This window comes from Echinops telfairi, unplaced genomic scaffold (genome assembly GCF_000313985.2).
Source record: "Echinops telfairi isolate 266 unplaced genomic scaffold, ASM31398v2 ScPeMD7_5;HRSCAF=22, whole genome shotgun sequence".
NCBI lineage: Eukaryota > Metazoa > Chordata > Mammalia > Afrosoricida > Tenrecidae > Echinops > Echinops telfairi.
In genome coordinates, this window is record NW_022103901.1 from 28,151,647 (window position 1) to 28,178,381 (window position 26,735).

Sequence of the window (26,735 nt, forward strand, 5' to 3'; positions counted from 1 at the left end):
TCTATGATCGTTTCATTCCATTTTTCTACAAACTTTGTGAAGGCCCCTGGTACATGAGTACTCAAACCAAAGCCCTTGCCGCCACAGGTAGGTTCCAACCCCTAGCTACTCAATGGGACGGAGTAGAACCGCCCTGTGGCATTCCCAAGGCTGCCATCTTTTTGGAAGCCGAAGCTGGTGAGTTTCAACAGCTAATCTTTCGGTTGGCAGCCAAGCAACTTCATCGGGTGCCGCTAGGGATACATACATACACGTGAATCAGTTCCATGGGAAGTAAAGTATCAGGACTCACAGGCGTGGTGACTTAAATCGCTGACTCTTTGGGGCCGATTCAGGAGTCCTCAACTGTGGCCACCCATCAGAACCCACCTAAGAGTTTGAAAAATCCCAGTAGCCAGGAGGCCGGAGGGTCTGCATCTGTCACAGCTCCCCGAAGCAATTCCAACAGACAAGGAAAGCCGAGAACCTCAGAGCTCGGGCAAACACCACATGGCAAAGCCTCAGCCCAGGGCCCAGCCGGGGCTCTGTGGGGACAGCTATCCTACCTGGTAGGTCTTGGTCTTCATCGCCATCACTGCATTGAGCGGAACCATGAGGACCATCACAGCCACTCCGGCCAGGACAGGCGGGCCCAGGGTCTGAGGAAGGAAAGGGGACTCATTGAGGATGAGGGGCTGATGGCATGCCCCGCTTCGGTTATGTTTGGAGAACTGTCACGGCTGTTTTCCAATAGTGGGAGTCAGAGTTTGCAAATGTACTCTTCTCCTGGTATCTCTCCAACCCCTTTAACAGGATGCAGGCCCCCCAGCCCCTTCTCGGGGACTCCTGAGGCCAAATAAGTCTTGCAAATGAAAACTTCAGTATTTTAGAGAGGGACCAAAGGGCTGTGCCAACATCACTGAACAACCTGTACCGAGACTGCCAAATGGGGACTCATTTGCTCTGTACACAGACCAAGAACACAGGAAAATATCACTTCATAAACAAAAAAAAAGCCCCCCTCGCCGGACAAATCTTAGAAAGCTGATGAAGGGGGCCTCTTGGAACTTGAATTTCAGGAGAGCTCCCACCATCTCAGAACTGATGAGTGGTCCCTAAGTCCTAACCGACCAGAGAGCCCTGGTAGCACCCTGGTTAAGCCCGCGGTTGCCAACTAGAAGGTCCGCAGTTTGAGCCCACTGGCTGCGCCACAGGAGGAGGAGGAGGCAGTCTGCTGCCATAAAGATCCGAGCCTTGCAAGCAGTACGCAGCAGGTCTACTCTGTCTTACAGGTGGCTGTGGCTTGGAATTCTCTTGATGGCAATGGGCCGGGGGTTTCTGGCACCCAAACTGTTTGTTCAAACAACATGGCGTGTGCCAAATTACTCGTCTTCCTCCAGGGAGTCTGGTGTTTGGGAACTGGCCCAGTCGAGGCTGCCAACACATCCAGGCCTGGATGAAAACCTTGGGCCCTGAGTCTCTAATGAGCTTCCCTGGTGACAACATTTCAGACGTGTACATGAAACTCACTGCTGGGGGAATCGTGCGTCCTCTGAGGCTCCAGCCTGAGCAAGGGCCTTTAGGAACGCACGCCTGGTGTCCCCCAGACTTGCCGCATCTTTCCACTGCCAATTCTGCGGTGAGTCTTTTGAGGGATGAATTACAGCCCTGAACGCAACTAACCGTGAGCTCGAGCTCACAAGCCTGGGGGGGGGGGGAGTGTCTCGGAGAACCACACACAGGAACATGGGCCACCGGCTTCAAGCAGCACAATCACCACCCAGACTAGACCTCCTGTCCTCGAGTCGATATGACTCAGAGCCACTCGGACAGGACAGAGCACAACCGCCACAGAGGTGTCCCTAGGCTAGAATCTTTATCGTGCAGCCTGCCACCCCGCAGGCTCCCCTGCACAGGGCCCACGGGCTAGAAACGCTAACCTTTCGGAGGTCACCACCCCATCATGGAATGCACCGCTTTCCTTAGAGCAGAATAGGAATGTTCACACTTGGCATCACTGAGACTAGAGACGCTCTCATGTCAGGCCAGGTGACCTTTGCAGTTAGGAATTGCAATGAGCATCTGGGTGCTTCAGCAGTGTCCCACCTGGAATCCCTCCTCCGGCCTGGGTGGCAGAGAGGTGGGGTGGGGGGGGTCCAACAGTCAAGTCACTGTGGACGTGATGGCTGCCACTGTTTCTCTCTGGTGCCAGGCATGATGTGAGTCGTTGCTACTGGTGCCTTCTTGGGCCTTAAACAGCCCGCAGGCCGAGCATGCCCACCCCGGCTCTAGCCTAGGAAGTCAGGTCTGAGAGATGTGACCGGCTCCGTTCAGAACTCAATGGAGCAAGGACAGCAATAGAAAGTGTCACGTGCATTTTTGGGTGTCGCGTGCATTTTGGGGTGTCTCGGATGCTCACCCAAGAGTGCCAGCTACGAAGTGTGCGTGGGCTTCAGGAAAAAAGCTGGGAGGTCAAGAAACTCGGCAAGTTGACCCAGGAAGGGGTCCCCCACGCAGTGGGAAACACAACGCTGACAGACCTGCTGGATGCAGGGTTGCCTTACCCCATCCATTTATTTAGAAAGCACGGGACCTGCAACGTGTGATGTGGCTGCACCGTCTGACTGGTCAGACATCCATATGTCGCCCCACAGTGGTTGCTTTCCCCAAGATGTCCAGAGACATCTTCACTGTCGGCCTGGGCTAGGGGGCTGCTGAACATCCTGTCATGCGCGGGACACACATGCATGTGCATGAACATGCACACTCTCCCACCCCACACCCAAACAGGGAGTTAACCACAGAATCAACACTGTGCAGGCTGGGCAACCATCATTCAATCCACACACAATGCCCAGAAAACTCGATGGTTCACAAGCCACAAAATAAGTGTCCCCAGAGCACTGGTGGCTGTGTCAGCATCTCCCAGGGAATGGTCACCCCTAGGTGTCTGTCAACCTTCTGCTCTCTATTATAAAGGGGCATCAAAAGCTTTGTGGGCAACACCATGACCTTTCCACTGCACTGGGAATGAACTCTTGGAAGCCCCGGTCATACGCTGCAAAATGGAGACAGCAGTAGACTCGGCAGCTCATCGGCGGCGCTCCTGTGAAGCAGCAGCCCCGCAGGAAGGCACCCACAAAACTGCCTGCCCATGAGATGCCTGCCCACGAAGAGCAAAGAAGAGGCCATGCACCAACAGGCAGAGGCCAATTTCGGAAGGTGAGGGCCTCCGCTAAAGTCACCGACCGGGGTTCAAAAATAGGGAGGATGTTCATCTGATTGACAGGAGGAATTCGGTGGTATATGACAGGCCTTGAAAGATGTCAGCCTAGAGGTGAAGGAGAAGCAGGTGCAAAGGCTCAGAGGTGGAAAGAACAAGGCAGGTCTAATAGGATCTTTGCTCATCATTTTTCAGGTGGGAGGGGAACCTGTCTCTCTCCAGTTGGAAGGCTGTGAATTACAAACCCATCATCTCTTGGGGGGGGGGGAGGCACGTGACTCAGACTGGCCAACCAGAGAACTCGGCCTCCTAATCTACTGTGATTGGTCCAGGGACCGTCCTTCTCAGGTCTCTGGATAAGGAAAAGTGACCGTGGCATTTCCTCTTCTCTGGAAAGCAAATACTTGTCAAGATTATATAAGCCCGCAGCTAAGGCAGCTACTGGGAGAAACGGAACTGGGGGGATGAAGCAGAAAACAGGTCCAGAAAGGATGGAGAGAGACCAAACCCTTCAACACTGCTGTTACTCCTGGATGCATCTATGCCTAATGCTTGCTTTCTCTGAACTTGTAGGAGTTTTACATACCCCTAAAGGTCTCTTTAGCTGTTTAGACTATTTTAAGGTGGACTTATAGCTCTTGCAACCGAGAGATTCATGATAACCATCATTAGAGACTAGAGAACAGATTTGGGCTTGTGTTTGAAAGGACACGGGGTCGGGGTGGGGGCCACATAATGGCTGTGTTATAAGGCTGTAAATTGCATGCGCTGTCACAAATGAACCAGCAGGCCAACAAAGAGAACCACCAACCACACAACATGGGCAAGGGGCAAAGTCTCGACGAATCGACTCACAGGTAGAAAAGGACCACGTGCCCGGCACGACGGATGTCCGAGGAGCTACACATGTTCTGACCATCCACCCCCACCCCTTCCCCACAGCCCCCATGTGGAGGGATGGCAAACACGCACCAGCCACAGGAGGTAGAGAGCAAGCATGACTTGCAGAGGCGCTGACCAGACCATGTTAATATACGTGGCCAAGTCCATGAACCGCTGGGCGTCTACAGACATGAGGTTGACAATCTCCCCGACCGTGGATGACTTTCTGGCTGAATTGGTGATCACCAGGGCCTGCAGAGTAAAGGAGAGGGAGATGGTGAATGTGGTGGGCTGTGAGCCCCGTCCTCTCCCTTCAGAATCACCGAGAGGAAAGATACTGCTCAGCAGGGAAGAGGTCACTGACCTGCCCCCTTCCTTGCCAGCTCCCGTCTGCCCAGCCGGTGAGATAGGATCTCACCACAAAGCCCAAGAGTTGCAAACATCCACCAATAATTAGAACATGAAATCTGCAAAGTATGAATCTAGAAAATTTGGAAGTCGTTCAAAATTAGATGGAATACGTAAAGATTTCTAGCAGTGAGAGTTAGGTTGTGTCAACTTGGCTGTGCCAGGTTTCTCAGGAGTTTGGCAGTGATTCCCATGATGTGATCTAACATGGTGTAATCAACTCCACGATGGGGTGTAATCTGACATCATCAACTCTGTGAGCGGCTGGCAGGTGTGGTGGAATCTAGCCCCCTTGATCAGGTCAGGCCAAAGCCTCGATGCAATTAGAAGAAAATCTCCTAAGGAATGTGGCTTGCTCCTTTTTAAGCAGACTCCATGGGAAAGCCGCTCACGTCTGCTGGGCTTAGATCCTGCATCTGGTTTATCAACCTCCCGCAACCCTGTCTGCCGATACCTGGAGCCACAGCAGACTGCTGACCTAAGATTCATCCAGCTCTGCACCCACCATCTGCGGCCCTCCTGCTTCACAGTGGATCAGCCCCACAGCTTCAGGAGTCAGGAAAAGCCTCCAGCCAACTTCTGATCCATGGACTTGACTGGATTAGACTTACTCACTTACACAACCATTTCTTGATAAACATCTCTCTCTACACCACACACACACACACACATACGACTGGGTTTGCTTCTTTAGAAAACCCAGCTTCACACAAGGTCCCAGGTATTTCTGTTGGTCATGTTAGGTATCACTGAGTCAGCCTCAATTCATGCCAACTCTACTAGGACTGGCATGGACCATTCTAAATGAGAAAGTCACATGGTCTACTACGCCAGAAATTAAAAATGGAGGTTATGACATTGCATTCACCATCAAAATTTTTTTCAAGATCTATCCTGAAGTACAGTATTGTCAGTGATAGGACAATATCCATACCTAAAAAGAAGACCAGTTCATAGGTCTATTAGTCAAATGTATGCACCAACCGTTACAGCCAAAAACGAGGAAATGGAAAACTTTTACCAATTTCTGCAGTCTGCAATTGATCAACTGTGCAATCAAGATGCATTAATCGTCCCCGGTGATCGGAATCCGAGAGTAGGAAACAAGAATCAGGAGGGAAAATATGGCTTTGATGACAAGAACAATACTGGAGATCACATGGTAGACTTCTGCAAGACCAATGACTTCATTACAAATACTTTTCTAAAAATTTAATTTTAAAAGTTCTTTTATCGACGTATTTCACATATCGTAAAGTTCAAAAGTTCAAACATATTAAAAAGAGTTGTGTATTCATGACCACAATCAATATCAGAACATTTCCTTCTTTCTTGTACTCCTTGTTATTAGCTCCTCATTTCCCCTTCAACTTCAAGAAACTATTAATCCAGGTATTATCTCTATAGATTATCTATCGTGGATTTCATACAAAGCAAAACATGGGAGGGAGGGAGACAAAACAAAAACACAACAATAACAAAAGAAAACAGGGAGGGAAAAACCTCAAAAGGATAAAAACGTAGCACAGTGGTTACACATTGGGCTGCCAACTGCAAGGTAAGCAGTTTGAGATCACCAGCCACTCCTCAGGAGGAGGAAGAGGCTTTCTACTCCTGTGAAGAGCTGCAGTCACGGACACCCACAGAGGGAGCTGTCCGGTAGGGTCACGCTGAATCGGAACCGACTGACGGGGGTGGGTCTGGTTCTTTTTTTAGACAAATTTAATATGCGCAAAAAGGGAGAACAAATGATACGGTGTTCTTCGAATTACGTCTGCGTTAGTACATTTTCCAATGCGTTTGTCTAATAGCATATCAATGGTCAGAGGGGATTCACTAGAGGCTTAGTCTACGTGGGGAACTTGCAAATGGGCTTTAGGGTTTCCCTGTCATCTGTAGCCTTCGCAACGTGGGTGCTCCAAATCTAAGCTCCAGTACTTTCCCTCCAGTCCTAGATTTGATGATTGACAATCCTTGGACCACACAGGCTGGTGTGCTTCTTCTGTGTGGATTTGGCTGACATATAACTTAGACAGCTTCTTGTTTTAAGACAAGCCTTTCAGACTATTATTTCTAATAGCCAGGCACCCTCTGATTTCTTCACCACACTTTGCTAAAGCACCCATATCTTCAGTGATCTCTTCATGAGGGCGAGTATCGAGTAGGGTCTTATAAGAGATAATTGCTCTTACACAATTAAGTTCAAGCTCAAAATTCACTCATGTCCACTTTAGAGATATCATTATCCTCTTATTGGGGAACATTGTAAATCACCTCCATGGGGCAATATGGTAATTCTACTGATAGCATCCTTGATTTAGCCCATGTTATAAAATTTCAAATACTATTTTACTGATATTTTTAACAAACAACAACTGTACATGTAGACTTGGCAGATATACTATACAGGAATCAAACAGACTATACTTGTGGAAAGACGAAATGGAGAAGCTCAATCTCACTGGTCAGAACAAGAGTAGGGTCAACTGTGGACGAGATCGTCCATGTGCAAGCTCAAGGTGGAGCTGAAGAAAACCAAACATGTCCACAGAAATCCAAACACGACCTTAAGTATACTCCACCTGAATTCTGAGACCCCCTTAGGAACAGATTTAACACAATGAACACTCATGACTGAAAACAAGTGAGTTGTGGGATGACTTTAAGGTCAACAGACATGAAGAACAAGGTCATGAAAAATACTGGGGGTAAAAATAAAGTCCAAAATTGACGGCAGAAGAAACTCTGAAATTTACTCTTGAATACAGAACAGCTAAAACAAAAGGATGAGATGAGGCAGTAAAAGGACTGAACAAAAGATTTCAAATGGCAGCTGGTAAAGACAGAACTGTGAAAGGCAATGTGCAACAGGCTGGGGACAGAGAACCAAAGCGGAAGAGCAGGCTGTGCATTTCTCAAGCTGAAAGAATTGAAGAAAAAAATTCATGGCTCAAAATACAACGTTGAAGGATTCTATGGGCAAACGATTGAATGGCTCAGGAAACACCATAAAAAGATAAAAGGAATACAGAGTGACTGTACCAGAAAGAATTGGTTGACTCGACAGCACTTACAAGAACAACCACAAAAAAAGGTAACTAGAATTAATAAAAGGAATTCAGCAAGGTGGTGGGGTTTGCGGTCAACACACAAGAATACTGATGTCTGATATCCTGATGTAGTTGCTCTGGGCGGTCACCTGGGCATCAGGAGTTCTTTGAGCTCTTTAAGTGATTCTAATGTGTTAAGAGGGGTCAATGTTGAGACCCCTCCCTGGTTTCGTCCATGCAAGACATTATGTTCTTAACCTACAAGCCTAAGCAGTACTCTTGCTTCAAGGAACTGAGACAGTAACCTAGTTCCTTTCAAAGTAGATGAGCTCCAACACATGGAATCCAGGACAGACAAACTTCTCAGGTACAGTAATGGGATACCATGAAGGTAGGGAGAAAGTGGGGGTAGAAGGGGGAGAGAGGGGGAACTGATCACAATGATCGACATACAACCCCCCCTCCTCACCGAGGGGGGCAAACAGTAGAAACGTGGGTGAAGAGAACCAGTGGATGTTGTAAGATATGAAAATAATAATAATCTATAAATTATCAAGGGCTCATGAGGGTGTTGGGAGGGAGAGAAAAAAGAGTGGATACCAGAGGCTCAAGTAGAAAGAAAATGTTTTGAAAATGAAGACGGCAACATATGCACAAATGAGCTCGATACAATTGATGTATGGACTGTTATAAGAGCCGTAAGAGCCCCCAATAAAATGATCTATTTAATAATAATAAAAAAAGGAGATGAACACAATGATGAAACTGTTTTTGAAAAAGATCCCGAGTCCCTTCAATAAACCGCGTGGGCCAAGTGCAATTTTTATGCAGCAAGATGAAACTGGATCCTTGCCTCACACAACAGCAAATTCACAATGTCTTCAGGACCTAAAAGTACAAACTAAAATCATAAAAGTTTCAGAAGAACAAGCAAGAGCAACACTGTCAGGGCTAGCGTCCAACCGCAGATCATCTAAGACAATCACAACAAGTACAGACCGCAAGGGACCTCAATAAAAATAAAAACGTTTGCTCCTCCAAAGATTTTACCAAAAACAGTCAAAAAGCCACGAGTCCAATGGAGAGAGACGACATCATCTAGCCAAAAGCTTATCATCAAAAGTCTATATGTCTATGAAACCTCAACCACTAACAAAACTCCCAACATCACAGAATGGACACAGGACTCCAACAGTCATCTCACGCAAGGGCATTCAAAAGCTAACCAGACAACCTGCAAAGATGCTGAGCATCCTGGGCCACCAGAGAGATGCAAATCAAAACCAGTGAGCTACCACTTCACTCCCTCTAGGTTGGCTGGAGCCCTGGTGGTTGGCTGGAGCCCTGGTGACACCGTGGGCTAACTGTGGGGCTGATAATGGCACAATTGGCAGATCCGGCCCCAGCCACTGCGCCTGCCAAGATTCAAGTCTCAGAAACCCTATGAGTCACTAGGAATCGGTAGCAGTGGGTATAGGTTGGCGACAATTAAAATATAGTAACAAATGTTGATGAAGACATAGAGGCGACAATTGTTCTCTATTCCCCTGGGAGGAAAGAGGAAGGGCAGTCAGGAATAGAAGGCGGATACGGAACGTGTGCTTCCGTGAACTGCCACCTTCGCCATGAGGTCAGACGATCTAGATGTGCCTGCTACCATTACTGAAGACTTGGATCACAGATTCCATAGAAGAATCAAAAGGCAATACTGCAGATCAGAATGTCAAATCCTCAAGGAGTCTACATTTTCTGGCACTATGGAGGCGAGTTGTACCCCTATAAACTACTGACCTGAGATAATTTTTAATCTTAAACCAAAAACACCCAGTGAATTCATCATAAAACCAAATCATGGTTTAGCTTAACTAGTAAACAAATGTCTGCCTTGAGCCTTTTGCTCTTTTTAAGGTCTATCTATATGGGTCATCAAATGGACAACAGCAATTTGAAAAATTAGATAGGAACCTTAGCTGGGTAAAGAGTTTATGTTATTGGTGGAGAAACAACCCAAAAAGAGGGTGAAAATGATTGCCCCAAACTCAGAATGTGTTCATCGCCATGGGCGCGAGAGCAAAGTGTGGTGAAGAGATCAGACAGAGCCTGGCTATTACAAAGAATAGTACCTGGGGTCATAAATTCTTAACTTAAGCAGTCATCTAAGTGATGTGATGGCTACGTCCACCTGGGAAAGCACACCAGCCTGTGTGATCCAAGGATGATAAACAATAGAACCCAAATCTGGAGAAGGGAATGGTATCAGAGCTTACATTCTAAACTCCTAATTTGCAGAAGGCTAGGGATGACACTGGAAACCCCAAATCCTTTCGCAGGATTCCCACAAGGATCAAACCTCTGGTGAATCCCCTCTGACCACAGCCCAGGGATGTGAACAGCCTTGGACATACAGAGAGCATTACAAAGTCAATTATGGCAGATGTAGTTCGGTTAAAATGTAATACCTAATCATGTGATCTTTTTGACCATTTTGAAATTTGTTCCAGTTTTTAATATTTTCTGCTTTCTTTTTGATTAAGCTTTTTTTTTTTATCATTAGTGTTGTTCTTTTCTTTTCTTTGTTTTCCCCTTGATTTTATTTTAAATAGCTTTTTTTCCTGTATAAGAAATCCAGGAGAGGTATACTTGAGACACAGTAACTACATTAATAATTAACTAGGGACACAGCAGGGGAGGTTTGGGGGAATGGGGAGCCAACAACAATTAACTACAAGAAGGAAGAAAAGTGTCTAACATTGACTATGGTGATGCTTGCCCGATTCTTGATGTGGCTGAACTAGGATATGTGAATTCTATGCCAATAAGGAAAAAAACAATCGAAGGATGAAAACAAGCCTATCGAGCTAATGGTGGTGGACTGGCTACCCTTCAAGGCCAGCAACTCGAAGCCACCAAGTCTCTGCTCGGGAGAACGATGCGGCTTTCTACTCCTATTACGAGTCAAGGTCTCTGAACCCACAGGGGCAGCTCGCCCTTGTCCTGCAGGGTCACCCTGAGTTGGAACGACGTGATGGCAGTGAGTTTGTTTTTAACAGCAATCAAACCATGAATCAATGTCATGGAACTGTACGTGCGGTAAATGTGAGACCGGCGTATGCTTTGCCATGATAAATTCTCAGCAATGAATACACAATTTAAAGGGGACGAACGGAGTGAGCACCAATGGCTGCTGAGCCCTCAATCACCTGGGGGAGAAACGATGACCTACTCAGCTCAAAATGCCAGGCAGAAAGAGCTCACACACACACACACACAGAGAACTGAGTGAAGACCCGAATCCCCATTTCCCCAAATGACGATCACCCACCCATCGAAGACACTCGGTTACCCGGAGCTGACGTGGGACGCGGGACACTCTCCATGCAACCCCTGCCATCACCCCTGCAGGGTGCAGTCTGCTGTCACGTCCTTGGCACCGCAGGGACACAGACCGGCCAGACTGACTGCTCTGACGGTTAGGCCTGAGGCTCTTATTACGGTGGATTCCATCGTGTGGCCCCAAAATAGGTGTTGGAGACCTAGCAACCCCTGTGGCGGCAGAGGCGATCCCATCTGGAAGAGGGGTTTTGTTCTTGTGTGAACGGAGCCATAGAATATAGAGTTTATCTTCAGCTGAATCACTCCTCAATTAGAAAAGATCAGGCAGAGAAGCAAGCATCTCTCTCGAACCGTGGAGAGGGAGGGACGTCCCTGGAGATCACTATGGATTTGGATGGAAATAAAATCCTAATGCCTGAACCTGTGGTTAAGCAATGCTGGTGGCATGCTGTGGTTACACGCTGGGTTTCCAGAGGAAAGGGGGGTCATTTAAACTCACGGGTCTGTAAGCGAGAGGAAGTTGCGGCAGTTGGCCTCCGTAAAGATTCACAGCCTTGGAAACTCTACGGCAGCTCCACTGTCGCCTAACTCACGGGCAAGGCAACCAGCCTGTAGCAGGTTATCATTCCATTCGGGAATGGATGCTCTTGGTTGCGTTAGCAAGGCAGGATTCGTGTCGGGTGTTTTTAACTGAGCAAGGAAACCAGCAGAGAAGAGGGGAAGACAGACACCTTGTCATAGGACACCAGGAAAAGGAGCTGAGAAGGACCTTCCCCCAGAACCTTCTGTTACAGCTACTGTCCTCAATTCAGGCTTCTGGCCTTACAGGAGCCCTGGTGGGGTGGTGGGTTGTTAACCACGGGTCAGCATAGCAAAAGTGCCGGCTAATCCAGGGGAGAAAGACGCAGCGTTTTTAACGCCGGTGAAGATTTACAGGCATGGAATGGGCTGGGGCAATTCTACTCTGTCCGTACATGGTTCCTATGGGTCAGAATCGACTCAGTGGCAGTTGCGTTTGGTTTACCTTTTTGAGCCTCCGGTGCTGTAAGGGAACAACACGTGTCCGTTTGTTACAGCCACCTCCTTCTGGCAGTTCTGCCGTGGCAGTGGGGGATGCCGGGCTACAGAATGGTGGCCGAGTGTGTTACACTCTGGCCTGCTAACCACCAGGGTCAGCAGTTTGAAACTACCAGCTGCACCATGAGAGGAAGATGAGGCTTTCTGCTCCGATAAAAAGGTCCAGCCTTCGGAAGCTACAGGATGGTGCTAGTGGGTCCTGTACCATCGCTCAGAGTCCAAATCGACTCACAACCGCGAGATGTTGAGGCTGCAAAGGCTGAGAGAAGGACCATCCCCCAAGCTAACAGAAGGAGCCCACTGCCCTATGCGAAGGGCGACCAGGATGGTCTTGGAACAAGTATGGCCAAAGAGTTCCTTAGAGGCAAGGATGGCGGGGCCTCCTCTGCCATACGTGGGACATGCTGTCGGGGGAGAGCAGCCCCTGGAGGAGGCCACCATGCCTGGTAAGTAAAGGGGCAGCCAAGGAGAGGAAGGAGACGGATGGACACAAGGGCTGCGGCAACGTGAGCTCAGGCATGGGCACAACCGTGAGGCTGGCGCCGGACTGGCAGGGTTTCGTCTGTTCTGTTGTGCGTAGGGTTGGGTCGCTGTGGGTCGGAACCGACAACCGCCACCAGAAGCCTGCTCGATGGTGAGAAAGGTCATTTCCGTTCATGGAACCCACCCACTGCTGGGGTTCTCGGATGGCAACGCCAGAAAACCAAGGCAGGTGCCCGAGGCCGTCCCACGAAACCCAACCAGGTCCCCTGTGGTTCGGAGGTGGCACCGGGGTGAGGGTGTGGGGGGTGCAGTGCCCGTCTCACCCACCTTGCGGTAGACGGCCCCGATGACGGCGGTCTTGATCCTCATGCCGCTGACGAAGCAGATGTGGAAGTACTGGTGCAGCACAAGCGTCTGCAGGCAGGCGCTGATGAAGAGCAGCGCCGTGTAGAAGTAGCCCTGCCAGTCTGGGGCCTTCTTGTCGTTGACAAAGTTGATGAGCTGCCTGCGAGGAGCAAGGTCAGAGGCCAAGGTCACAGGGAGCACGCGCGTGGGGAAAGAGCCCTCGATGGGGATCGGCAGCCCAACTTCCTCCTGGGCCATCGGAGGCAGCGGCCACTGCTCCCAGGACAGGCCCATGGAGGGAAGCGAGCAGTCCTGGGGGCCTCCCCCACATTCGACCCCAGCACTGTGAACTTGTCACCCACAAGTTCTTGACACTCTGCAAGGGATCAAATAGAGTGCTAGGGGCAGAGCAGAGTTTGCAAAAGGGGAACAGAAAAATATGTGTGGCCCTTGACAGACGAGACAGAGGAAAAGACCCAGGATTGAGAGAGAAGGAAGAGAAAGAGGAGAGGCAGTCAAAGAGACAAAGGAGAGAAACAGAGAGCGAGAGACACAGGCAAGACAGAGAGAGGCAGCCAGAGAGACAGAGACAGAGCAGCATGGGAGAGGTTAATAGGGAGGATGTCAACTCTGACCTGGTTAGTATGTCATGAGCTCTTCCATGCCCTTGAGATATGTGGACATCTGGATACACACACATTTATCCATGGACACACAAAGGTGCATGGACAGCCCTGATTATCTTTCTATTTCACTTCCCTCCCCAACTCTTTGAGGCCCCCTCGTGTGTACTGTGGGCTCATGGTATAGGAGAGTAATAGGAGACTAAGTAAAAAAGCACCGCTACAAATTCATGGAGACCTTCATGAAACAAGAAGATCCAAACGAGAAGCTGTTGTTTCCCAACAGATGTCCCCTCTCGGTCTGGAAACTCACGGAGGTGTGTCTCCATCGCTCTAACCCTTTCCGGAAGCCTCCTGTGCTCTCTGAGGGACTCAACTCAGGCTCACTTGACAGGTGAGTGTCTTTGAGCCTGAGGATCAAAAGACGTCTCAAAGGTCAAGATCAGGGCTGGAGGTGGATGGAGTAAGGCTGCCCAACACAATTCCCCTGGGACAGCCCTTGCTGCTTTTAAAGAAAGCTCAGGAGCACTGTTAGCATAGAAATTATTTTTTTTCCTAAGAAGCCTCCGTGATTGTCCTGGGTCTTTGAGAAAATCTATCACGAGTGCCTCTCGGGAATCCCAAGAAGTAGTCCACAGAATCTTCTAAACTGACCTCTCTGCAGATTCTCAGCACCCCCCACCCCCACCCCACCCTCCCGCCCGAAGCCACTGTTTTGATTGGACATTTTTTTGGTAGGTACCCTAATGAGACTGCGTCCTATGCACGCTGGAAGAACTTGTCTTTAGCCACGCATTCTTGCGGAGGCGTGTTTCCACCTGCTTGGTTTGCATCACCTGTGCATGGATGAACCAGAGCAGACACACCTTTTTCACTTACTCTCAGGCACCCATAGCCTCCCTATGGTACACAGCAAAACGGGGAGACAAAACTGTAAGCCCACTGGAGCACGCCGCAGGTGAAGTCCCACCAGGGTGGGGCAGAGGAACCCGGCTGGGAGGGCAGGGGTCTTACTTTAAGATTTCTGGGCCGGCAAACATCATCAGGTCATGAATCGCCTTAAATAAGAAGCTCATGAGGAAGTAGGGCCCAAAGGTCTTGTATAACACCTTGAACAGGGATGGGTTCCACTCCTTCTGTGGGGTCTTGACGATCAAAGCCTCGGCCTCCTCCTTCACGTCCACCCTGGAGCCCCCTTTGGGCTTGGCAGGGTCCTTGGAGGAGTACACAATCTTCACCGGCTGCCTGAAAGACAAGGAGTGTGGCCCGGGGTGAGTTCCCTTAGCTATGCAGCTTGATTACCCGCTCCTCCGAGAGGGCAAACCAGCTCACAGGGTGGATAGACGATGGATTCAGAAGCCACAGTTCAGACACGGGCTTCACCACTTGTCAACTGTGCGACCTTAGAAAGGGCCTTAGCCTTCCAAGCTCCTGCTTCCTCATCTGAGAACTAAGGATAAGCAGTAGCTTTCACGGGGCTGCGGTACGGATCATAAGGTGCCATCCCAAACCGACCTAGAAATTCAATGCCATGCCTATAAAATCCCAGCTCATCATTGTGCAGAAACGGACAAGCCAGTCTCCAAATTCCTGAGGGACCAGAAGACCCATAACCATCTTTAAAAAGGACAGGGTGGAAGGGCTCAGAGTCCCCACGTGGCGAGACTTACTGCAACGCTTACTGCAGTCATCTAGAGGTGTGGTGCCGGCACCCGTGTGGACACAGAGATGATCAATGAGGCAGCCGTTCAGAGTTCAGAGCCACTCCCGGCTGATTTTTGACAAGGGTGTCAAGACCATTCTATGGGGAAAGAACCCTCTTTTCAAACACGGGCGCCCTAGTCAGAAGCACAACGGAATCTCTCCGCATCTACCAAGGATGCACCAACACTGAAGAAAACCCAGGGCCTGAAACCCAAGAGGAAATAGATTTAAAAAACGAATTGGATGGAAACAAGCAAATCGTGGACCCTTCGTGAGCCCCGACAGAAGAAGAGACAGATTGACCGCAGAGCCACTGCACCGACCATTCCGAGAGCAGGGAGAAAGCCAACGGAGCCCCAAGCCCCGCTCCCTCCACGTCCCGAGTTTTCGGAGAGGGACAGGCCCACACTCTCAAGTGGACCAAGATGACAGCGTCCGGGTGCAGCTGCCTTAGCAGTTCCCTGCTTCAGCTTGCAAGACTGACTTCCTACAAGACATCCCCAAGGAGAAGCAACATGGACCTATCCCAATGCAGCCCTGGGTGCTGGAGCAGCCGTGTGGAGACCCCTGCTAGTGCTGAGATGCTTGTTCGTTCACTGACTCAGCTTTCCTCCTGCAGTCTGTTTTGTGAGGTGGAGGACTTTGTGGACTGGTGTTGAGTTAATGGGTTAATGTTGGACTTGTGGGCTTGGGCAGCATTGGGTTGGGATGTTTTCATGATGCACACTTTCTTTACATAAAACTCTCTTCTACATGAGTTGCTGTGGATTTGTTTCTCTAAAGTACCTAGACTAATACAATGAACAAACCAAAAAAATAAGAGAAAATATTGAAAACCAGATCAGGCGTAACGTGCATCAAAGGGGGGGAAATCAACTGACAACGGTTTAACCATTCAAGTCAGGTTTATCCTTTTGCCACATCCTCTTTGAATCCAGCCTGAACCTCAGACAGCTCCCTGTCGATGTACTGTTCAACAGTTGTTGGATGATCTGGGATGATGGTTAAGAGCATGTGATACTAATAACATTGTTCAAAATTGTACGTTCTGTTGGGTGACCTTTCTCTGGGATGAGAACCAATAAGGACCTCTTCCAGTCAGCTAGCCATCTAGTGAACATGACGTGAACGGAGAAGAGCCTGTGGGACCTCCAGGTACTGGTGGGGGTGACGCAAACACTGAAGGAATAGCTTCAAACATTAATGAATCATCGGAACGTGGAACGTAGGATGTGTGAATATAGGAAAACTGGAAGTTGTCAAAATGAAATGGGATGCTCAAATTGGTCTATATCAGTGAGCTGATATAGACTGGACATTTGGAATCGGAAAATCACATGGTCTACTATGCCGGTAATGACAGGTCCAGGAGGACTGGTATCCCATTTCGGTTGTCCAAAAGGACATTTCAATATCTCAAAAGTACAGTTCTGTCTGTGTTGAGATAATACCTACTGCATAGAAGGAAATACAGTCAATACAACTCTTACTCAAATTTGTGCACCAACCACTAAAGTTAGTGATGCAGAAAAAAATGGAAGAATTCTACCTAGGTCTTCAGTCTGAAATTAATCAAACATGCAATCAAGATGCATTGATAATTATTGGTGATGAATGCAAAGATTGGAAACGAAGAAGGAACAGTAATTTGAAAATATGTTCTTGGTGGTAGAAACGAAGCTGGAGATCACATGATAGAATTTTGCAAAACCAATGACTTCTTTATTGCCAAATACCTCTTTCCATTTCATCTAGTTTGGTTTTTTTCAAGGGCAGTAAGCCGAATAAATTTGGGAACCTATATTCTAGTGGCTGAATGTTCATTTTGTTACTGTTCTAAAAGCGGAAGATGTTGAGTTAAGGTGCTGACTTTGATATTCTGTTCCGCTTTGATGTTTGCATTTATGTCTATAAATTGCCCTCACAGCCTTATTTTTGGGGTGTGTCCCATAGGATTTGGTACGTTGTATTTCCATTCTCATTTGTTTCAAGGAATTTTTTACTTTCATTCCTTAGTTCTTCTATTACCTAGGGCATTGATCAGTTTCCATGACTTTCATTTATTTCCCTGTTGGGCTTCCTGTTGTTGAATTCTACTTTTAGAGTGTTAGGGGGGGTGTCTAAAAATTGGTTTGTAATATCTCAAGATATGAACCCAAGATGGATTAAAGACCTAAGTATGAACCCAGGACTCTAAAGATCATCAATGAGAAAATAGGGACCAACTAAAGGCCCTCACAGAGGACACAGACAGACTTTCCAGCACAATGAAAAACATACACACAGCAGAAGACCAACCAGAACACTGGAATCTTCTAAAAATGAGATATGAGCATTAAAAGAGTAGACAGTGAACCCACAGACTGGGAATTTTTCTTTTTTCTTCCTTGCCAATGACATCTCAGACAAGAGACTTATCTCCAAAATCTATAGAAAATGGTCACAGTTCAGTAAGAAACAGACAAATAAAAATGGGCAATGGACACGAACAGACAGCTCACCGAGGAAGACACCCTGGGCAGCCAACAAGCAGATGAAGAGATGCTCTTGACCATTAGCCACCCAAAGATTCGCATCAAGGCAACAAGGAGGTACCACTTCATCCCAGCACTGACAGCAAAGTTACAAGACACAACGGAGAATAACAAAACCCAGAGATCGGAACCCTCAGGCAACGCCTGCAGCTGCCAAAAAGGTGCGACTACTGTGGACAGCAGGATGAATGGTGCTGCCTCAAAACCCTCTGAAGAAGAAATCCCACAGGCCCCAGCAAACCCTTTGCTGGGTATAGACCGTAAAGAAGTAAGAGCCGTAACACAAGTAGACGTCGGCACCCCATGCTCCTCACAGCACTGTTTGCAAGAGCAGGAAGGGGACAAAGAAGCTGGAGTCCATGCTCACGACGGGAGGCCATGCATTCACTGCTAAACAGTCACGATGAAACGAGGCGCTTCATGACCCCGCTGGATTTGGAGAACATACGCTGAGTGAAATCAGCCACTCACAAAAGGACAAATGTTGTATGAGACTACCGATAGAAAGCGAAAAACAGGCCCAAAGTTTTCACAACAACAAAAATGAAACACCAGACTTAATAACCCAATGATTTCAATACCTATCTCTCCAAAAAAAGTACAGATGGCCAATAAGTACATGAAAATTTTCTCAAGATCATGAGTCATCAAGGCAATGCCAACCAAAACCACAATGAGACACCACTTTACACAAACTAGGGGGGGAAAACTCAGATGATAAAACCTGATCGTGGGAGTAGATGCACGAAGAGATACAGGCTTGGCAGGAGACATTTGTATCTGAATACTGACTTTTGCTATAGATAGATCTACAGATGGGGTGGAGCACACAGGAAACAGAGAACTTCTGAGACATAACCAAACACCTTGAGGAAATGAGTCGCTGAGCTTAAGGAAGCAGAACCATCGTTTCAGGGGACCCCAATATCCACTGGTATAACGTAATTCACGGAGACAATGTTCTATGACCTAGTTTGCTCTGAGCACAAGCCGAGGTCTTAAGAGTTTGTGAAGGGCCATCTAAGGTGTGATGCCTGGCCTCCATTCAGAGGAAAGAAGAGTGACAAACACCGAGACACCCGTGGAAACCGCCGCCGTCCAGGAACCGATGGCCCATGCAAACATCCTCAACTATGAGACCAGGATGTGGACGGTGCCTGGCGGCCACTGCCAAATACCCAAAAAGAATCCTATTAAAAGGTCTCGAATAGAGTGGGGGGAATGTGGAGACCAGGCTGATTGGTCAAACAGGAGACTGACAGGGCCCTCAAGACAATGGGTCTTTCCCTGGAGGTCAGTAACTGACCTCGTGCCCACATTACAATCACCTGCCATTTAGAGTGAAGAGGAGAAAGTTCAGAGGGCAGGGAAGGGGGAGGAAAGAGAACAGGAAACTCAGAGAGCTAGAGAAATACGTGATGCCACACTGACGGGATCACAACGGATGAGTTGAATCAGAATGTGTATGAATTGTTGAATGGAAACTATGATCTGCTCTGTAAACCTTCACCTCATTCACAACAAAAATACTTAAACCTGTTCACAAGGATGGTGAGAGAGTGAAAGCTCTATTTACTACTGGTGGGAAAGTTCAATGGTACGTCAAGTTTACAAAATAGTCTGAAGCTTCCTCTAAAAGTTCAATATAGAGCCAGCACATGACCTGGTAATTTTATTCCTAGAGAATTTTATTCCGAAAGAAATAAAAAATATCTATCCACACAAAAATTTGTAGATAAAATTTCCGAGCAGTATTATTATAAGAGCCCGAAAGTGAGCACAACCCAAATGTCTGTCCACTGGTGACACACAAACTGTCAACCATTCATACAGCAGAATGTGATTCAGCTGTAAAATGAAACACTGACAGGGAGAGGCTGTGACATGGATGAACCTTGAAAGCATTATGCTAAGTGAAAGTGACGAGGACTTGAAGCATGTGCTGATGGAGATCAAGGATGCCAGCCTTCCGTATGGGTGCCAACTCAGTGTAAGGAAGACCCAAGTCCTCACCACTGGACCAGCAGGTAGCATCATGATCAATGGAGAAAAGACTGAAGTCGAAGGTCTTGCTTAACTCAGTCAATATTCATGGAAGCAGCAAGCAAGAGATCACATGGCAGACACTGCACTGGGTAAATCGGCGGCACAAGAACTCTTAGTATGTTGAAAAGCAAGGCTACTCTGAAGACCAAGGTGCGGCTGACTCAGGCCAGGGTATTTCAATTGCCTCCCATGCCTGTGAAGGTGGACAAGGAATAAAGAAGACCGCAGAGGAATGGATGCGGGAACACTGGTGCTGACAAAGAATAAAGTACAATGGGCGGCCAAGAGCCGAACAAGTCCGCTTTGGAAGAAATACAGCCAGAATGCTCGTTAGCCGCCAGGATGATGAGCCTTCGGCTCACATACTTTGCACATGTTGTCAGGAGCGATCAGTCCCTGGAGAGGGCCATCACGCTTGGTAAAGTATATGGCAGTTAGAAAGAGGAGGACCCTCGGCCAGGTGGATGGCCGCAGGGGCTGCAGCAATGGGCTGAGACATTGACGCCAGGGAGGAGGACCAGGTGGTGTTTCCCTCTATGGTGCACAAGGTTGCCATGAGTTGGACCCAACTGCATGGTACTTCACAATGACAAGGGGGAAGCTGGTCACACCAGACGTAGGACACAAATGTTTTCATTTATATGCAATGTCCGGAATAGGAACATCAATATAGCTGGAGTTTGGGGCTAGAGCGGTATGGGGTGAGGGGGCATGACAGTTAAAAGGCATGGAGCTTCTTTCTGTGGTAACAAATTATGTTCTACATGTTATTGTGGGGATACGTAAAACTCTTAAAACACTAAAAACCATTGGATTGTAAAATATGTAAATTGTACCTCAATAAAACTGTGAGACTAAAAGGGGTCTTCCGCTGTCACAGGTCTCTCTTAAGTGCCACGTGCACTATATATAATGTGAGATATCATTTTATGTCAGGGCTAAAAGGAAAACATAGCCAGAAAAATAATAATAAAATATAACAGAACTCGGGGCTGCTCAGTTGTCTTTCAGGTAGAACCTGAGCTTCGGAGAAGTTACAGGGCTTGGCCAAGGTCGTAGCGATCAGCAAACACCGGCTACTAGGCCTACTCCGTGCCCCACACTCACACCCTCCAAGAGGGCTTCCACTGCAGTTCACCTCTTGCACCTAGGCCCCCGTGCTGTATCTCCTCCCAGGCAGACAACGAGAGCACAGCCATGAGAGCTGTCCTCATGACTCGGGTTTAAAAAACCTCTGTAGTCCAGGCCTCCTGGACTAGTTTAGACCGCAAGACACCTCAAGGCACTCTTCAAACGGAAATTAGCCCCTAAGACCACCTTGTAGCTTAAAGACAAGTGGCCTCCAAACCATGATTACCACCCATAAGCACCGTGTCCCGTTTTGGGAAACAATCAGCTATATGATAGACCAAGCAGTCGACAATTCCTTGACCTCAAAGGTTGGTATGTAGGTAGCAGGGAAACTGGGCACTGAAGAGAGAAACTAGAATGGAATCACGAACACGCTCCCACAGGGTGAAGACAGCAACCCATGCCACCGCATGGCTTGCGCAGACGTTGCTGAAGAAACAAGCGGCCGCCCAGCTGAGAAGCACAAAGCCCACAGGGAAGAAGCACACCAGCCTGCGTGACCACGAGATGTTGAAGGGATCAGGTATCAGGCATCAAAGACCCAAAACAAAAAAATAATCATATCGATATGAATGAGGGGGAGTGTGGAGTGGGGACCCAAAGCTCATCTGTAGACAATTGGACATCCCCTTACAGAAGTGTCGTGGGGAGGAGACGATACAGTCAGGGTGCAGTATAGCACTGAAGAAACATACAACTTTCCTCTAGCTCTTTAATGTGCCACTCCCACCCCACCCCCACTATCATGATCCCAATTCTACCTTACAAATCCAGCTAGACCAGAGCATGTACACTGGTACCGATAAGAGCTGGAAACACAGGAAATCCAGGATAGATAAACCCCTCAGGGACCAATAATGAGAGTAGCGATACCAGGAGGGGAAGAAGGAGGCGGGAGGAGGAAGGGGGAACAGACCACAATGATCTACATATAACCCCCTCCCTGGGGGACGGACAACAAAATAGTGGGTGAAGGGAGACATCGGACAGTGTAAGACATGGGAAAATAATAATAACATACATTATCAAGGGTTAGTGATGGAGGAAGAGTGCGTGGAGGAGGGAGGGGGAAATGAGGAGCTGATACCAAGGGCTCAAGTAGAAAGCAAATATTTTGAGAACAATGATGGCAACAAACATACAAATGTGCTTGACACAATGGAGGCATGTATGGATTGTGATAAGAGCTGCACGGGCCCCCAATAAAATGATTTTTTTTTTCATAAAAGAAACTGCTGACTGTGAATCAAAACTACTGGGTAAACCTTCCTTAAAAGTATAATAAAACAGTAAAGAGCTAAAAACATTAATGCGCCTTGCTTTGTCCATGGAAGCAAGGGCAGGTCCTGTTGAAAGGACACCTAATGAGCCCCTGGGAGCCCTTGTCGGGAAACCTTGCCAAGAGTCAGCACTAACTTGCCAACCATGTGCCCCAGGAAGCAGGCCTTCTACCCCAGTGGGGTTTGTAGAGGATTGTAGCCTCAACCGACATCTTCGCTGCAACTTCCTGAGCGCTCCTGAGCCAGAACCCCTCAGCCAAGACCTTTCCCGATCCCTGACCCACAGAAACAACATGCCGTAACAATTGGTCATTGTTGTTCCCCGCTGCTGGGTTTGGGGTAATTTATCATGCAGCCATAGACACCGAAACATTCATTCCCACTTCACCACTCCTCCCTAACAATCATCCGGCTCTATATCCAAAACATATTTCCAAGCTTACTACTCACCCAGCCCTAACAAAAGCCTTTCAACAGCTGGAGTTCAAGGAAGACGATGGATTGTCACATCTATGCCACATCTGACCACCTAGACCACCCAATGCCTCCTGAAAACCTCTGTCCCCTAACATTGGCCCCTTGCTCTGCCCTTTACCCCAAACGATGACACAGGTCAAAAGTTAATTAGTCATTATCCTTTCCTGTGTGCTCCCAACCCCAGGAAAGGCCCAGAAACATGGAAATCGCTTCAACACCATCTCCTTCACCATCCCCAGTTCTAATCAATTGGTCGTGTGTCTTCTCTTTCTGTGCCCAAGCCACAAAGAATAAAGAAATGCACTGCCATCGAGTCTGACTCACCGGGACCCTTTGAGTAGAACTCCCCTTTTGAGTTTCTGAGACTACAACTATTTACAGGAGTAGGACCCCTGTCTTTCTCATGAGAAGCACCTGGTTTGGAACTGCCTACCTGTGGGTCACAGTCCAAAGTACAACCACTCTGCCACTAGGGCGCCAACCCTTTCGGTTCATCCTTTGCTCCATCTCCACAGTTTGCCTCCATCCAAGGGACATCACTGGTGCTCTCTCTCCAGTCCCCCCAACCCACCCCCGCCTCCTCACCCTTGTCGCTTGGAAATCTATTCCCAGCCTGGCAGACAAGGGTACGTCCTATACAAGGCATCCCGCTCCGACTGAGACCACTGATGGCTTCCGACTGCATCCAGAACAAAGTCAACTGCAGGGAGCCCCCACCCCATCCTGCTAGGAGGATGCTTCCGGAGACTACTGTGTGGAGTCACCACAAACTCCTTGGCTTCAAAGCCACACCAATCTGTCCTTCACTGACCTGGAGGTCAGAAGTCTAAAATGGGCCCACAGGCAGTAAGTAGTCAGGCTAGAGGACCAGGAGGAAATCTGTATCTTTTGGGTTTTTTTCCAGCTTCAAGAAGCTGCCTACATTCCCTGGCTCAGGGCCTCATCCTCCATCTTCAAAGCCAACAGCAGTGCATCTCCCTCTGACCTCCTGCTACCCTTTTGCAATGAATGGCTCTTGTGGTTGCACCAGATCTACCGATAATCCGGCGTCACCTCCCCATCTTGAATCCTGAACCTACAAAGCCCCTTTGGTCGAGGAGTGGCATGTTCACAGGTCCCAAGGATTAGTATACGGACCCCTTTTGGAGTCCCCCAACCCTTTGGCACTGTCATGTACAGTGCGGTTTGTATCTGTGCGGTTTGTGTGTGTGTGTGTCATGTGCGGTTTGTATCTGCTCACGTTGCCTACTCTCTTTTAACCTAAATGTATTCGTGGCCGGGAGGAGAAGCAGGCAGAGGCGGCGGCCGTGGCTTGACTGGGACTCTGCACGACTCCCAGGGGTGCGCCCCAGCCCAGGGGCTGCAGCTGGCTGACTGTCAGCAAGCATGGCCTGCTGGTGGTGTCCAGTCACTTGGGTGCTGGAAGGGCCAGAGAGAAGGTCCCAGGCAGGTAGGGCAGAGAGGGTCAGCCCTGGGCAGCTGAGAGCAACCACAGTGGGAGGGACCAGCTGAGACCTAGCCAGAGAGGAATACTGCCCAGCCAACAGGAGGTCCACGTACTGCCCAGCCAACAGGCGGTCCACGTGGCACGCCAGAGGGAAGGAGAGGAGGAAAGGGACGCCGGACAGGGAAGGTCTCGGTCGGAGGTGCTCCCCAATGACACGGAGCCTTGCAGAGAAGGTGGGAAGGTGGGAGACAGACAGACCCCAACATCAGTGTGGACAAAGGTGGCTCATATTTACTGAGCAAGTGTCCCTGCTTCCAAAGAACTTCGCGAGGGAAAGACCTGGCAAGGCAAACGCACATGGCAGGTGCTCTTTAAGGGGGCTGGGGGCAGTCTCAAAGCCTTCCCGAAGGAGGGGACATCTCGGCTGAGAAGCAGGTTCAGTCCCAGGCAGGCGGCCAGGGCTAGGAGAGGAGCCAAAGAGGCGAGAAGGGCTGCACCGCCATCTGAAGGAATGACGGGCTTGGGTGTAACTTTTTTTAAAAAAAGTAAAATCTAAAATCAGGTGCTGTTGAAAGATAAAATCTCAAAAACGAATCTGAGTTTGATAAATTCTAGGTTTTCTAGTCACACCCGGGGTCTGATCTTTGAACCATAATCCCCAACCTTTGCCAAGAGGGCAGGTTTGGGCTGGAATTTCAGAGACTGACCGCACAAACTTAAAGCATGTCTTTGTTCTTACAGCTCTCGGTGTATATTTATAGCCCCAGTTTTGTAAACCACAGATGGGTGGGGCCAGAACATACTAGTCCTTCCACAAAAGCCCTGGCTGGCTTGAAAATGCTTTGCATACAAATATCAACGATTCAAAATAGTTCTTCCCATTTCATTTGCTGGGTGGGTTGTTTTTGGTTTCATTTTTAAAGTGCTTTTTGTGCCTCAAAAACTTATGGTTCTGGGGGGGGGGTGGTGGTGGTGGAGTGGCACGTGTTCCCAGGTGAGGTCAAACAAGGGGACATAGTCTGCCTTCTCGTCAGCTCTCCTGCTAGAAACAAGTGTCTTTTTTGTCTATCTGGTGTCCTTTGCTGCCATTGTGCCGGCCCTGAACTGCTGCCCAGGGCGGTGCCGTCTCTGTGAACACTTCCAGACCAGACCATCGGGATACAGGTGGCTTTTCCTGGGCTGATGCTCAGCAGTGGGTGGCCAGGCTTTTCTCCCTCGTCTGTTTGAGTCTAGACGTGCCACCGAGATCTGGGTGGCGTCCTAGCAACACACAGGTGCCCTGACAGAGGATGGTGCCTGTAGTCATATGTAGTGGAATATTCATCACATCTTCATGCTTTGGCTTGGCGATTTTGCTGTTCGAAATGGTCCTGAGGACAATGCTAAAGCGCTCCTTGGTATTCCCCCAGGCGAGAAGGCTGGTGTGCCTCATGGGAAAACACACACACACACCAGGCAAGCTCATGCAGGCTGGATCAGGAGTTCAATTCATCAGTCAATAGTCAGTCTATCTTAAGTAAGGGTTCTTATCATCAGAAACCCACATAAAACAAGATTGCATATTGACTGGTTGACAAAGAATATTACAGCCCGAGGCTCAAAGGAACAAAATCCTGTTTCCTTCTTCCAAATTAAAAATTCCCTAATGTGGGGATGTGACTGGAGATGACTACTGTCAAGACAAGATCCAACTGTATGGCCTTCCAAGTCTTTCAGAGTCTGCTTCCAGCTTCGGGTCCTAGTTTTAAATGACAAATGTGGGCCATCGGAACGCAAACCAAACCCACTGCTGTCGCCATGATCCCGACTCCTATGGACGCTGTAGGACAGAGCGGAAGTGGCCCTCGGAGCTGCCGAGGCTGTGTGATTTTATGCCCTCATCTTCATTAGCCTTGTGGTAAGCAACCCACCAGGGCTCCGCACAGGTTGGTGAGTTATTGTTCACTCATCCAGCTCCTGAAAGAGCAGTCCGAAGAAGGTGCTGTGGGCTCGTGGTCTGGAAAGGGGACACGGGTCTAAAAGGCCGAGGATCACAGCTCTCGGTGTACATCTGGAGGGTCCCTGGGCTGGCTTTGACTGCCTTTTGCTCTTGGCTTTCCTTTTGGGAAAGGGGGCAATTAAGTAGAATGGTCACCCTGTCCTTAAACGTGACAGCTTTGAAAGTGTTCGGCTTTGGCTCGGAGGTACGACCACTATTATCCACAGACTGTAGGCATGTAGAAGGCACCTGGAGAGTGTCGGCAGAGGTGGACGCTCACGGACCCATCACCGCAATGAAGAACAAATATGACCAGGTCCCCGAAAAGGCTTCTCCTGCCTTTTATACTTCGCCCCTCTTTGCTACTCTTCTTGACTTGGTTCCTGTCTCCACGGAGGAGCTTCCCCTTTCTAGAATCATCCACCCATGGAACCACTGAGCTGGCACTCCTTCTGGCCTGGTGTTTGTCATTCACCTGATGACTTGTGAGACTCCGCCTTGTTACAGGTGGATCAATACACACCCACGCCAACGGGTGCCGAGTCACTGTGGACTCCTGGCAACGGCAACGCAGGAGAGAGAGAAACAGCCCCTCAGGGTGGTCAATGCTATCCTCTCTCCAGCAGCACACGGGACGGATGGACGGACAGACGGACGGCAGACTTCTCTGGTCAGCGGTCGAGCGCATAGACACTGTGCCACCAGGAACCCTTTGGCGGTCCCCTCCTTCCCACT

At 48.8% G+C, this 26,735-nt stretch overlaps 1 protein-coding gene across 1 annotated transcript in view; it reads right to left on the bottom strand.

Annotated features, from left to right (window-relative positions):
- ABCC1 (ATP binding cassette subfamily C member 1) overlaps window positions 1–26,735 on the bottom strand; it is a 123,232-nt gene that overhangs the window by 58,799 nt on the left and 37,698 nt on the right. The window contains exons 8-11 of the mRNA XM_004706096.2: window positions 14,418–14,648; window positions 12,763–12,940; window positions 4,175–4,336; window positions 546–638 (exon numbers count right to left, since the gene is read on the bottom strand). Of these exons, the coding sequence (XP_004706153.1) occupies window positions 546–638; window positions 4,175–4,336; window positions 12,763–12,940; window positions 14,418–14,648 (664 nt within the window). The remainder of the gene's footprint in view (window positions 1–545; window positions 639–4,174; window positions 4,337–12,762; window positions 12,941–14,417; window positions 14,649–26,735) is intronic.